Source organism: Eutrema salsugineum, unplaced genomic scaffold (genome assembly GCF_000478725.1).
Source record: "Eutrema salsugineum unplaced genomic scaffold, Eutsalg1_0 scaffold_12, whole genome shotgun sequence".
Classification (NCBI taxonomy): domain Eukaryota; kingdom Viridiplantae; phylum Streptophyta; class Magnoliopsida; order Brassicales; family Brassicaceae; genus Eutrema; species Eutrema salsugineum.
Genome location: NW_006256895.1, coordinates 10308040 through 10321337, shown reverse-complemented (window position 1 = coordinate 10321337; position 13298 = coordinate 10308040). Strand labels below are relative to the sequence as shown.

Here is a 13298-nt window from a genome sequence, read left to right as displayed (position 1 = left end):
AAGAAATTACAGATTAATCTATAGTATCCATAAATCTCATAAACGATCCTCTAAATAAATTATAAGGTTCCGAAGAGATAATTTCCAAGATATGTTGTTTCTATTTTTCCTAACTTTATTTTTTATTTTTAATAATTTTTATTTTAAAATAACATATATTTTTAAATAAATAATTGAAAATTAAAAAAATATATATTATTGCATTAACACATGTCACAATATAAATTAACCATGACAAATGTCACGATCTGATAAATTATAATATTGCTTTATATAATAGAATAAGATGTTTATAAGTTTTAGAGATTTTTTTTTTTATTATACGAAATAAAAATGTAAGTTATTGAAAATAATGATTGATAAATTGTGAATAAACACTTGATAAAATCAAAACAAAACCCTAGCTAGTTCCATTAGTGTGCTCGGTGGCAGGTAAGCGCAGGCATGGATGCGCTTAATGATTTGATGAGAAGAGAGAAGACAGAAAAAGCTGAAGCAGTAAATATAAGATAGGTAACTCCAAATCAGAAATCCAGAAGGAATATCTGATGGAGATGAAGAAACAGTCTCAAAATGGTGATAGAAGGAGAGAGGAGATCACCTTTTGATCCTGGAATCCGTGGATAGAGACGACGGAGGAGATAGAGAAGATTTCAGAGAGAAAAGGTAGAGAGAGAGTGAAGAGTGAGGAAATGATTATTCGATTAAGGTTTCTACAAATGCCAAAAGGCCTTACATAGGCAACGTACCAAACGTACCAAACGAAATACCGGACTAATTTATTTGGAATATGATAAAGGTAAGATAAAGGTGGACATATTCACCCTGTGACAATACTCCCCTGTTCAAACCATCTTTGTCCTCAAAGATGAAACTCTGGATACTTGCTTATGAAATCCTGGTAGAATTCCCAAGTGGCTTGATCTGGGGGTTGACCTCTCCACTGCACGAGTACCTTAGTGACAGCTTTGTTCTGTCGCTGAACCATCTGTCTCGAGAATGGCCTCTGGTTCTTTGCTTGTGCCGATATCCAGGAGATACTGGGGTAGGACTGGGTCCGAGGATGGAGGGTTCGGGCATAGCTTCAACTGACTGACGTGAAACACATTGTGAACAGCAGCAGTGGTAGGGAGTTGCAGCTTATAGGCGACTTTACCCACACGATCAACCACACGAAATGGACCATAATAACGAGGGGATAACTTATGAGGTACCTTGCGGTTCTTCAGAGAGTGTTGACGGTATGGTTGAAGTTTCAAATACACATGATCACCAATGTGAAACTCACGAGCTGAGCGGTGAGAATCAGTGTACTGTTTCATCCGGTTTTGTGCTTGCAGTAAATGGAACTTCAACATAGCGATGAGATCTTCACGTTTCTGCAGACTCCTATCAACCACTGCCGAGGAACTCTCACCTGGTAAATAAGGGAGGTGCAAAGGAGGTGGTTGCCCGTAGACTATCTCAAATGGAGTACTCTGAGCTGCGGAATGAAAAGTGGTGTTATACCACCACTCAGCCAGTGGCAACCACTTGCTCCATGTGTGAGGCGCCTCTGAAGTCATGCATCTGAGATAGGTCTCCAAGGTCTTATTCGTGACCTCAGTCTGCCCATCAGTTTGAGGGTGGTAGGCTGTGGAGAACTTGAGTTCAACTCCATGAACCTTGAATAACTCCTTCCAGACTTCGCTTAAAAACGTCGGGTCTCTATCACTGACAATATCCTGAGGCATCCCGTGAAGCTTGAAGACGTGATCCAAGTACACTTGAGCCACCTCTATTGCCGTATAAGGGTGAGATAGAGGATGGAAATGGGCATTTTTGCTTAAACGGTCCACTACTACAAGGATACAGTGCTTGCCAAACGAGGGAGGTAAACCCTCAATAAAATCCATGCTGATCGATTCCCAGACCCCCTTTGGAACAGGCAAAGGCTGGAGGAGACCAGGTTTAGCAGAAACGTCGTACTTGTTTTTCTGACAAACCCCACAATTCCTGATGTAACGCTGAACTTCCAAACTCATCTTCGGCCAAAAGAACAGAGATTTCACTCGGTGTAAAGTTGCATCACGACCAGAATGACCTCCAACCGCTGAATCATGCAACCATTTCAAGATAAGCAGCTTTACCCCAGAGTCATTACCCACAACAAGCTTCCCCTTTCGCCTGAGTTCATCATTTGTGAAAGAATACAGAGGATGTGAAGCAGGATCTGACTGTAAATCGGTGATTATCCTCTTAAGGTGAGGATCAGTTTGCCAGAGGAGCCTGATCGAATCGTAGAACCCCTGATGAGCTTGAGATAACGTAACGTGAAGGGGTTGGGAACCAGTGACACGGGAAAGAGCATCTGCAGCATAGTTTTCTTTCCCCTGCTTGTACTGAATCTCAAAATTGTAACCTATCAATTTGGATAACCACATATGTTGGAAAGGTGTAGAGATTTTCTGTTCCATCAAAAACTTCAGACTCTTCTGATCCGTCTTGATGATAAAAGGACGATGAGTCAGATAAGAACTCCAACTCTGCACTGCGTGAACAACCGCCATCAACTCTTTTTCATACACAGACAGGGACTGGTGTTTCGGACCAAGTGATCTACTGATGTAACAAATTGGATGGTGATCCTGCATCAACACTGCTCCCACGCCGGTGTTGGATGCATCAGTTTCGACCACAAAGGTCTTCTCAAAATCCGGAAGAGCTAGCACTGGTGAAGACACAAGAGCGGCTTTCAAAGCTGTGAAGGCGTCTGTTGCTTCAGCGGACCAAGAGAACCCGTCCTTCTTTAGAAGATTAGTGAGGGGGCGAGCAATGATGCTGTACCCTTTAATGAATCGCCTGTAGTAGTTTGCAAGACCCAGAAAACTCCGTAGCTGCTTCTGACTAGTAGGAGTGGGCCATTGCTCGATGGCTTTAATTTTGCTGGGATCTGTGCTAATGCCTTCCGCCGAGATAAAGTGGCCTAAGTACTCAATCACTGTGGCACCAAAAGTACATTTGGATGCCTTCAAGTATAACTGCTGTTCTCGCAGAATGGAAAATACCTCGGACAGGTGTTGTAGATGCGCCTCCCACGTGGGGCTATATACCAGAATGTCGTCGAAAAAGACGAGTAGAAACTTCCTGGCAACACCTTGGAATATGTGGTTCATTAAGCCCTGAAAGGTACAGGGAGCGTTTGTTAGCCCGAAGGGCATCACAAGATACTCAAAGTGCCCGGCGTGTGTCTTGAAAGCGGTTTTGTATACATCCTGTGGATCCATGCGCAGCTGATGAAACCCTGCGCGCAAGTCCAGCTTAGAGAAGTAGCGAGATCCACCCAGTTCATCCAACAAGTCTTCAAGCAATGGTATCGGGTATTTATCCTTGATCGTCTGCTTATTGAGCCCCCTGTAATCCACACATAATCTCCAAGAACCATCCTTCTTCTTCACTAGTACGATAGGAGAGGCGTATGGACTAGAACTGTACTGTATTATCCCCTGCGAAAGCATGTCTTGCACCAGTTTATCAACGACATCTTTCTGGAGAGAAGAGTACCTGTAGGGTCGTTGGTTGACCGGGTTGGCGCCTGCTTCAAGAGGAATACGGTGGTCGAACCCTTCGCGAAAAGGAGGTAGTGCAGTAGGCTCTGCAAACAGATCAGAATGAGCATCCAGGAGAGGTTGGAGCTCAGCCTCCTGCGTACTATCAGGGCTCTTCGCGGAGATGTGGGAAAGCATTGCTTCTGGTTCCAAAGAGCGGGTATTGGTGTCTCCTTCTACAACCTCCCGGACCTGGAGCATAGCAATCTGTGGTCCTTGAGCGAGTAACTTGTTGAGGCCGTCACCTTTAATGACCTTGCAGTTGTTCTTAGTGACCCCTTTCAACTTGTACCGAATTCCTGCCAATGTAAACTCCATAGTGAGATTGAGGAAATCCCACAAAATAGGCCCCAATGTGGAGAGCCACTGCACTCCCAGCACCAAATCGCAACAATCGAGAGGAAGTGTTCGGACTTCGGTCTGAAACTCATAACCATGTGTTCGGAAGACAAACTCAGAGCATTTGTAGGATGTTTCCATTAACCCACTCGCTGCTACCACGGCCATAGTTTTGATAGGAGTTACGGAACAACCGATCTTTTCCACAATCCCAAGGTCCAAGAAGTTATGAGTGCTTCCCGGATCAATCAGTATGTGAAGTCTCGCCTTCTTCTCACCGAACTGACCCACCACTCGCATACAGTGGAAACTGGTAGTTCCACTAAGTGCATGTATGGAGATGGTTGGAGCTTTGACAACTTCACCGGGAGTGGCTTCCTCTGACAACTCCACGGACTCACCATCGTCATCTGAACATTCCTCATCTCCATCAAGAACGAAAATCTGAGCTCTCTTATGTTTGAGATGATGCCCGGGTGTATAGGGTTCATCGCAATACATACATTGGCCTTTACTCTTCCGTTCCTGCATCTCGTCGAAAGAGTACTTCCGAGGGTACTTATCTGGGGCACTCTTAGGTATGAAGTTCGGTTTGATAGACTGAGGCTTAGACATCTCATACTGCTTCGGCGACGCCACCATGGTAGAGGAGCTGGGGCTCTTAAAGTTGGATTGTTGGTGTTGCATCGAAAAAGGACTGAAGGGAGCTCTATGAAACTTTGTCGGTAGGCACTGCAGGACAGACTCTTCCAGCTTGGCTATGCGAGCTGCCTCAGTGACTGTTTTGACCCCGAACTGTCTGGCGTGTAACGCGAGATGTTGATTCATATTGGTGAGAAAGATGCTGAGAGCATCAGCCGCCGATATGGTCAACCTGGTTTTAACTCGCTCAAACTTTCGCAGGTAATCGGCGATCGAGTCATTATCTTGCTTCAAACAGACTAACTCAGCCATCGGATCATCAAACAATTCACTAAACCTTGCTGAAATAGCCTCAACATACTCAGACCAGGGAGGGTACACTCCATACCTTTCCTTGATGAGGTTCTGATGAAACTCCAGCGCATCTCCTGTCATGTGCATCGATGCGAGCCGGACCTTATACTCCGGTAAGGTGTTGTCTAGAGAGAAAAACTGCTCACACCGATAAAGCCACTCACGGAGCGTCGTACCGTCAAATGAGGGGAATCCGACCTTCGTCAACCTCGAAAACAACCCATTTGGCAGCGCTAGATCCGTCGTAACCTCCGTTGGGTTGTTGCTTCTCAGATTCGGTCCCGATCTTGTCAGATCTGGCGGATCTGGTGGCCTTGTAGAACCCGGCGTCGGTAGTAGACCGGCGGAGTTGGTGGTACCCGCCGATGAAGTAGTTCCAGCTGACTGAGGTGAGTTAGGCTGATTCAGTACCGATCCTTGAGAAAAGTACTTCAGAATCGCCGTCTCCAACCCCGTGAACCTGTCGTCGAAGCTCGCGAACTTCCCGTCGAGCTCAGATCGGAGACCAGCGAACAAAGAATCTGTTCGTAGCTTCTGATCGGCGTCTTGCTTCGATTGTAGTGAACGCAGGTCATCGATCTGCTTGTGTAGCTCGGAAATCGAATGCTGTCTCGTCTCCATAGTCATCTCTCCGGGATCGTGCAGAGCTCTGATACCAATGAAGCAGTAAATATAAGATAGGTAACTCCAAATCAGAAACCCAGAAGGAATATCTGATGGAGATGAAGAAACAGTCTCAAAATGGTGATAGAAGGAGAGAGGAGATCACCTTTTGATCTTGGAATCCGTGGATAGAGACGACGGAGGAGATAGAGAAGATTTCAGAGAGAAAAGGTAGAGAGAGAGTGAAGAGTGAGGAAATGATTATTCGATTAAGGTTTCTACAAATGCCAAAAGGCCTTACATAGGCAACGTACCAAACGTACCAAACGAAATACCGGACTAATTTATTTGGAATATGATAAAGGTAAGATAAAGGTGGACATATTCACCCTGTGACAAAAGCGTTTAGAAATATCAGAAAGGAGAAGACGAGATGTAGCGACTGGTCCAACCTTAGTCCTGACGTTTTGCGAAAGATTTTAGAGACACTGAGCCCTATTGATTCTCACCAAGCAAAAGCCGTTTGCTCAGATTGGTTTTCCGTTTGGAAAACATGCTTGAATCGTCCTCCGTGTCCTTTACGCATCATACACCAAGGTGGTTTGTTGTTCGATCCCCAAGAAAACTGGTCCCCTTATTATTGTAAAACCATAAATATTGAACACTACGAAATAGCAATTGAAATACGAGTTTTTAAAAATAAACGTTAAGGAAAATATAAACGAATGGAGGCGAGAGTATGATCTCTTTCCTTAACTCTATGAATTGCCCGTAGTGCGACGGGTTTCTGTAATTCAAGAGTCGCAGGATACAACCAAACTTATCCGTTTTCAACAGCACTAAGAAACACGGATTTAAACGAACTATAATTCTACTATACTCTCGGTAGAAGACTTACGAAAAATAAAAGAGAGAGAGAGAGACTGTTGAGAGAATTTATGAGAGGAAAAATGAGAGGTGTAAGGTCAAAAAAATGAGAGAAAAGTCGTGTATATATAGCGGAGGAAGAGACTTGAGCAGTCTCAAAAAATCCCAAGAAATCCGCTAGTCAACACGAATCTCGACCATAAATTTAGCGTAGTCAAAGGCGAGAAATCAGCAATCTGTGATTAATCACAATCTGATACGTTTTTGAAGGGATAATGAATATCCAATATTCTCTTTAACTGAATCAAAACATATGCAGAAAGTCAACCAAAACGCCCATAAAAATATGGTCCAAAAAGAATATTCGCCTTAGGCCCATTCGACCAACACGACCCGTACCCGGCTTGGCGGCGGGGCGCGTGTGGGGCTTATTTTTTTCTCTCTCACATGTTTTGAACATGTATAAAACATATCTTAATATATACTACAGATTTTCCCACTAATCTACCGATGTGGGATAAAACCACTTACAACACACTTCATTTCATCTTCACCCTTAATGGGTTCAATAATTTCGGCCCAACAATTATTACACAAAAGGTGGTCAACCGTTGCTTGATCCCCAAGAAAACGAGTCCTCTATAAAAAACACAAGAAGAGGACTTAAAGAAAGCAGCTATTGTATGGCTAGCTCCGGGAGTTGGATCCTGATGGTTGATTCTCGTTTTCATTTCCATCTTTTGAACCTGTTAACGCGCAAAAGGATCAATCTCCCAGCAATCGATGATTGGAAGAGCTATGGATCCTTTGAAGGGCCAGATCGTTTGAAAAACTCAGCTGTTCTGTGGATAGACGAGGTTAAAGAGGATTACTTCGTTGCTTGGACTTTCAGTCAGCACCACTTGTTCACATACAAGAAGGGAGATGATTCTTGGTCGAATGTTAAACCTCGAGGAGAAGGCAGCGAGTCGGTTTTTCTTGACATAGCTTATAAGAACAGCAAGCTTTACGTGTTGACAACTAAACAGAAAATCAAGATTTTCGATGTTTCTAAAGAAGGAAACCCTAGAGAAGAGAAGAAGAAGAACCCTTATCGTAAACATCCTTTTCGATTCGATGAGAAGCCGAGGGAATTCGTTTGGAAGAGGAAAATAGCGATTCAGAGATCAGGAGAGGTTTTGATCATCTTGAGCTTAAAAGAAAAGAAATATGATGAAGAGAAACTTTTGTTCTACGTATTCAAGATGAATCGCGAGAGCTGCGAGTGGGAAAGAGTGGATTCTATAGGAGATGGAGAGATGGTGGTTTTTGGTCATGGGGTTACACTAAGAGCACCTGTTGAATGTTGTTTTACTGAAGGGATCAAGAGTGATTCAATCTGTTTCGTTGAAGATGATGTTTGGCCTGATAATCAAGATCATGAAGATCGTGCTTCGGATTGTGGTGTCTTCGACATGGCTACTGGTAGAATCGAATGGCCTAAGAAATCATGTTTTTATATAAACGAAGCTCAGTGGTTTGTTCCAGGAGTTGATTATGACTATAGTCGTTTGTTTTAACAAGTTTTCTTCAGTTTTGATCAAGTATTTTGTTTGCTTTCTTGTTGTTAGTTTTGTTCTTTGAATGATTTATGAATGTTCCAGGAGTTGATTATTAGTCTGCATTTGAATGGTTTCTTTTTCCTACTCTCTTTTTTTTCTAAGTAGTTTCTAAGTAGAGCTTACGCGAAGAACGAACAAATTTTTGATCAGTGTCTCATTAGCGACAATGAGATGAGATTGTAAGAACCCATATATAAAACTACTTAAAAGGTTTCTGTCAAATTTCTATACTTTCAGAAAATAGTTAAAAACATTGTTTAACTGTCTGTTTCAACTTTCAAGTTTCAACCAAACCTTCTCTTTTACTGCTATTTTATTAGAACCATTCTTTTAATCTATCTTTTCTCTTAACTGTCTCATTTATGGATTTTGATAGTGTTATCAATCGTACCCTATATCTAACCTGGACCATAATTTCCGTATGAATATAGGCATTTAGCTAATATTTAAGTGAATCCTAATCTTCGTTCTGCTGATAATATAAGAGTCTAACATGCATATATACCGGACTAGGTTAAAGAAAAAATTGTCTCCACTTTTACTAAGCATTATCACCAATATGATAATGAGTCTACTAATGAGTTCGTGCAATAGGTTTCTTCTTTTCTCCGTCACTTATTTTAGTTGTGTAGACTAATAATCACTACGCAACCCTACGAATTTAGTTTTTTCCTCTATTAATCATATCCTTGTTCTTCATTCATAGCTTAATAATTATTAATTCTTTTTTTGTCAAAGTAAAGAAATACGGGACTTGCGTATCTAACAATGGACCCTCATGTCCCCTTTTTATCATCAAAACGATCCAATAAACATTATTATAAAACTCCCATTAATTTCTTTAAGGTGCGTTGCAATAATCCCTTCGGATAAGATCTATGACTATTTTTAGAGTCAATACACAACAACAACTCAAATCTAAGAACTTAATTAAAATGTGAAGTAAACTACTTAAAGGCGTCGTTAGGAGTACGTTGTTATCATTTGAAGCATTGACAAATATACTACCATAGCAGAAGAATTTATAGACGAAGTATCCTATTCTTTAACCATCAAAATACGACACTTGCTTTTAACTATTTATTCAACAAAAAGTGATTAATACTCTCTTCTTTAACCATCAAAATACGACACTTGCTTTTAATTATTTATTCAACAAATGCTGATTAATACTCTCTCTTATAATATCCTTTGACAAACAAACAAAAATACTCATCTCTTGTGTATAATTATTTTACAGTTGTTTTGTAAACTAGCTGCGTACTTTACTACCATATCTTTATGCGGAGTTTCATATCTCAATTCTCATATACAAAAAAAAATAAGAGTTCAACATCATGCAACATGCAAAATATTTTCTATACAGCTTAAGATCCATTATTTAATTTTAAGTATAATAATTTTTTTATCATCTCAATGTTTTTTTATTTTATTAGAAGAATTATTACAAAAACAATTTTTTCAATTAATAATTTATCCGCTCCACTAGAATCTACACAGTCTGAATCCACAACGAACGGTTCTTTTTACACCACGCTAAAATTTTTTTTTATAAACTTGTCTTTATTAAATAACTTACAAAATCGCATTTTCCAGGATTGAAACCTAAACTTCTTAGTGTGAAAGCATTAATGAACTTTTAATCGACCACTGGACTAAAAGCATCTCTATCAATGAACCCGGTTTGGGATTCTTACCATTTTTTTTTTGTAAATAGTGAAGAATCCCATATTAAAATTATCTTCTATTAGTGAATTTTATTTAGGGGTTTTCCAAATAAAAAACCCTAATTTTTCACCCAAATCCGATTTGCACACGAAAACAGAGAATCAGTGGAGGAAAACAAACCTTGACAACGAGAATGGAGTTAACAGTCTTGATTTTCCCCAACTCCGCTCCGATTTGCCATCGCAATCAAATCGTCGAAAAAAACAAAATTGCTGGTGAAACACGAACATGTTTTTTTTTTTTGATTCACGATAAAATGTCGTGCAAAAGAAAGAGAAATGTCATTTTTATTTACAAAACACATTATTTCTCCGCCTAATAACGCACTACGGATTAATAACTCCAATTTTCGAGCTCTTAACTAAACGGCAATTCTTAAGTTATTGAGCGTTTTTATTTTTTTTTTTAAAATCCGAATGCATTGAATTCTGGACCATGAATCCCCTTAGAACTCTCAATGGAAATGGTCTATAGAACTTCCACTAAGTATAATATATATTTAAATTTTTGTTTAAGCAAATTAATGACTATATTTGCCAAAAGGACACACAAGTACAACGACCCATCCCAAGTTCGACAAGACAAAAATTGATCACCCACTTATTTAGGACATAATCACACTCTCGGATAATGATGTTTACGGACGTTAATCCACATCACACACCATTTCACGCATGCCTAAATAAATAGAACAAAACAAATCATTACTCAAATTGAAACATTAAACAAATATCCCAGTTAGGGCTCTAAGAAAATTAATAATTTGCGTTGGCGTTACATTCATATAATTAATAAACTACATGAAAAAAAAACAAAACAATATAATATTCTTACAGATTTAATCATAAGAAAAAGATCCTAAGCATTGTATATTACATTGAGACATCTCCCCCGATAATCAATAATATATATAGGCGAAATTAGTAGAAAATATTTACACATAATTTTTCTAAGAAAATCCATGACGATTATAATCCTTTAGCTCCTTAATTTATCAACCAAATTCAAATATCCGGGTACGGATCGGGTTCTATAACATCACGAGCTCAGAGACCCACCCGACATCAGGAGCTTCACCCGATCCCTGATATGGATCCGGGTCAACCCGATCCATACAATTTTCCTTGCTCAGCTTCTCGAACATCTTCGCTCGCAGTTCACGACCCGACTCAACCCGTTCCATCGCCGGTTCTTCCTCCAAACCATTATCCCAAATGTCCGTATACCCAGTGTCGAGTCGGGTCGGGGTATTTGGTAAACTCCGAAACCCGGGACCCAAGACTGATCCACGAGGAGACCCGAACCCGGATCCGTAGCATCCGATTTGATGATTGTTGCAAGACGAAGGAAGAGATTTCACTTTATTAAGCTGCAAGTTCCTCAGAGACGCAACGACGTCGTTCACAGAACCAGACCCGAGTGAACGACTCAGTAAAGCAGAAGACTCCGAGTCAGCTCGTGGACTCACCGGCGGCGAACCAGACGCCGGAGAAATTGAAAACTGAAACGCCCTACGTATCGGAGACACACCGTCGAACGAATCGACTCGATCGGGGCTTTGATTCGGCAAAACCCTAAGCTGATCCGGCGAATGAGCGAAGAAACAAACACGACGGCGACAGTGACCACCGTCTTTACACGGCTGAGTCCGGTAACGCGCCGGATGAAGCCAACACTCGAAGACTCCATGAGAAAACTCACACGTGTCGCCTTTTGGGCAATTGCCTTTTCGAAAATCAGGACACGCCGTACCTGAGTAATGATACTTCCTCGGATCTCGACGGCGAGCTTTTTCTCCGGGATGAGCGTACGGACACTCCGTCCAGTCATGGCTCCGGCCACGGGCACATCGCCGGACTTTAAACTCGAACATCCGGAAATGATCGCAGGAGTAAGCATCGATTGGTGAATCCGGACCCGATAAATCAGGATCCGAATCCGGATCCGGCTCGTTCGACGGAAGATAATGCTGCAACGCAGCCAAAGCCTCGATCATGCTATTTCCGCCGTCAGGACTTCCATTAAAATCTGCCGCCGTTAGATCGTCGAAAAATGGCCATGGAGGAATATGAACCGTTGGATAAGCACGATGAGTTTCTCCGATCATCATTTATTTAAGTGAAAGAGAAAATCACATTCGTCTTCTCCGATGTGTTTGCTAAATCTCCGGCAAAGTTTTGCTTCTTTATAAACTGATGCTGAGTAGTGGGAAATACTTAAACCACTGTTTGGTTAATATTTAACCATGGTTATCTATATTTTTTCAAACCGCGGTTAAATCCAAAGTGATAAGCTCGCGTGACGTGCCTGTGAGATACGAGTCACAAATCGGCGGTGTAAGACTTGATCACGTGGATTATTTGATGACGTGGAAGATTTATAAGTTACTTTACGTGACAGCTCTGTGAGTTGAGCGGCTGCGATGATACTAAACTGATTTCTTTTTAACTCTTTCTTTGAGTTCCGAAGGCGGTGGAAGGAACCTTTAGATACGCTTGAAAACGACAAAACAGATAATCCAACTTTAATTATTAGTACTATTTAATTTAGTTTTTTATATATAGAAATAAAACTAATGGGAACGCATAATCATTAATTTTGAAATCACTCTTCACCATCATTTTTTCATGTTCAAAGTAAAAATCACATAATTAGCAAATTAAGGTACGGGTATAATTTTTTTCCCGGAAAAAATATTTTCATTTGATTTATATAAACTGATCGAGAATTTTGGATATTTTACATGGAGAGAGAAAGGGATAAAACGTATGTGTCTGTGAAGAAGAAGACATGTTGGAACAAATTGGGAAGAGTAACGTTAAAAGACATTAAAGGAGGCTCTCTTATGCTTCTTTACTAAATCTAGAAGCAATTCCACCTCTCTCGTTTATCCTCATCTTTTTTTGTTTTTTTCCTTTTCTTTTCTTTGTTACGAATCACGATAGTTTTCTACTCAAGGTCTTGTTGGATATATCATATATCTAAGAAATAACATTTGGTTAAAACAGAATACAAAGAGTTTAGCAGAATAATTCCTTTAACCAAAAAAAAGGAGTTTAGCAGAATGCTTCTTTTAACCAAAAAAAAAGAGTTTATCAGAATGCTTCCTTTAACTAACAAAAGAAAAGGTTTAGCAGAATGATAAAGAAAAACATTACATAATTAGTGAAACAGCCTTCTTACCTAAACATACCAGTCAGATTATGATATTTTCAAGCCGAGACTGCCGAGTACATTAAAATGCTCTTCACTATTGATCGTTTCGTCGATAATGGAATTTTTTTCTGACCATAACTATTTTTACAACTCACTTACAAATAGTTAACTATTGTAATAATTACTTTAAAAAAAACATAATATTCATACCACTTTGAAAACAAAAGAGAGAGAAAGTGGACCTCAAAATGATCAAATCCTGCAATGCTTCATCTCAGCCACAAGTTTTAAGTTACCCATTTTTGTTTTCTTCAAAATATCTTATTTAATTTCGCTCACATTGACTAGTGGTGACTGGTGACTGATAACTTCCAAATTTGGTGTCTTCGGAGAATCTCGACCATACAACTAATGAACTTCT

At 40.4% G+C, this 13298-nt stretch overlaps 2 protein-coding genes across 2 annotated transcripts; one reads left to right on the top strand and one right to left on the bottom strand.

Annotated features, from left to right (window-relative positions):
* Positions 1-5638: 5638 nt before the first annotated feature.
* On the top strand, positions 5639-7951 carry LOC18025779 (putative F-box protein At2g04810). Its single transcript, XM_024160201.1, has 3 exons — positions 5639-5666; positions 5895-6125; positions 7020-7951. Exons 1-3 carry the CDS (start codon positions 5639-5641, stop codon positions 7949-7951), a joined length of 1191 nt encoding a protein of 396 aa, XP_024015969.1.
* A 2525-nt stretch (positions 7952-10476) lies between these two features.
* Positions 10477-11890, bottom strand: LOC18025778 (zinc finger CCCH domain-containing protein 20). The gene has a single exon (XM_006408837.2). The coding sequence runs from the start codon at positions 11829-11831 to the stop codon at positions 10752-10754; it is 1080 nt and encodes a 359-aa protein (XP_006408900.1). The 5' UTR covers positions 11832-11890; the 3' UTR covers positions 10477-10751.
* Positions 11891-13298: the final 1408 nt, after the last annotated feature.

Bases quoted from the DNA above. Each gene is read 5' to 3' on its own strand.
- LOC18025779 (XM_024160201.1), top strand. From the start codon at position 5,639: ATGGAGATGAAGAAACAGTCTCAAAATG. The intron at 5,667-5,894 runs GTGATAGAAGGA...GATAAAGGTAAG, and splicing joins GAAGAAACAGTCTCAAAATG to ATAAAGGTGGACATATTCAC. The intron at 6,126-7,019 runs GTTTGTTGTTCG...TTGATCCCCAAG, and splicing joins ACGCATCATACACCAAGGTG to AAAACGAGTCCTCTATAAAA.
- LOC18025778 (XM_006408837.2), bottom strand. From the start codon at position 11,831: ATGATGATCGGAGAAACTCATCGTGCTTATCCAACGGTTCATATTCCT.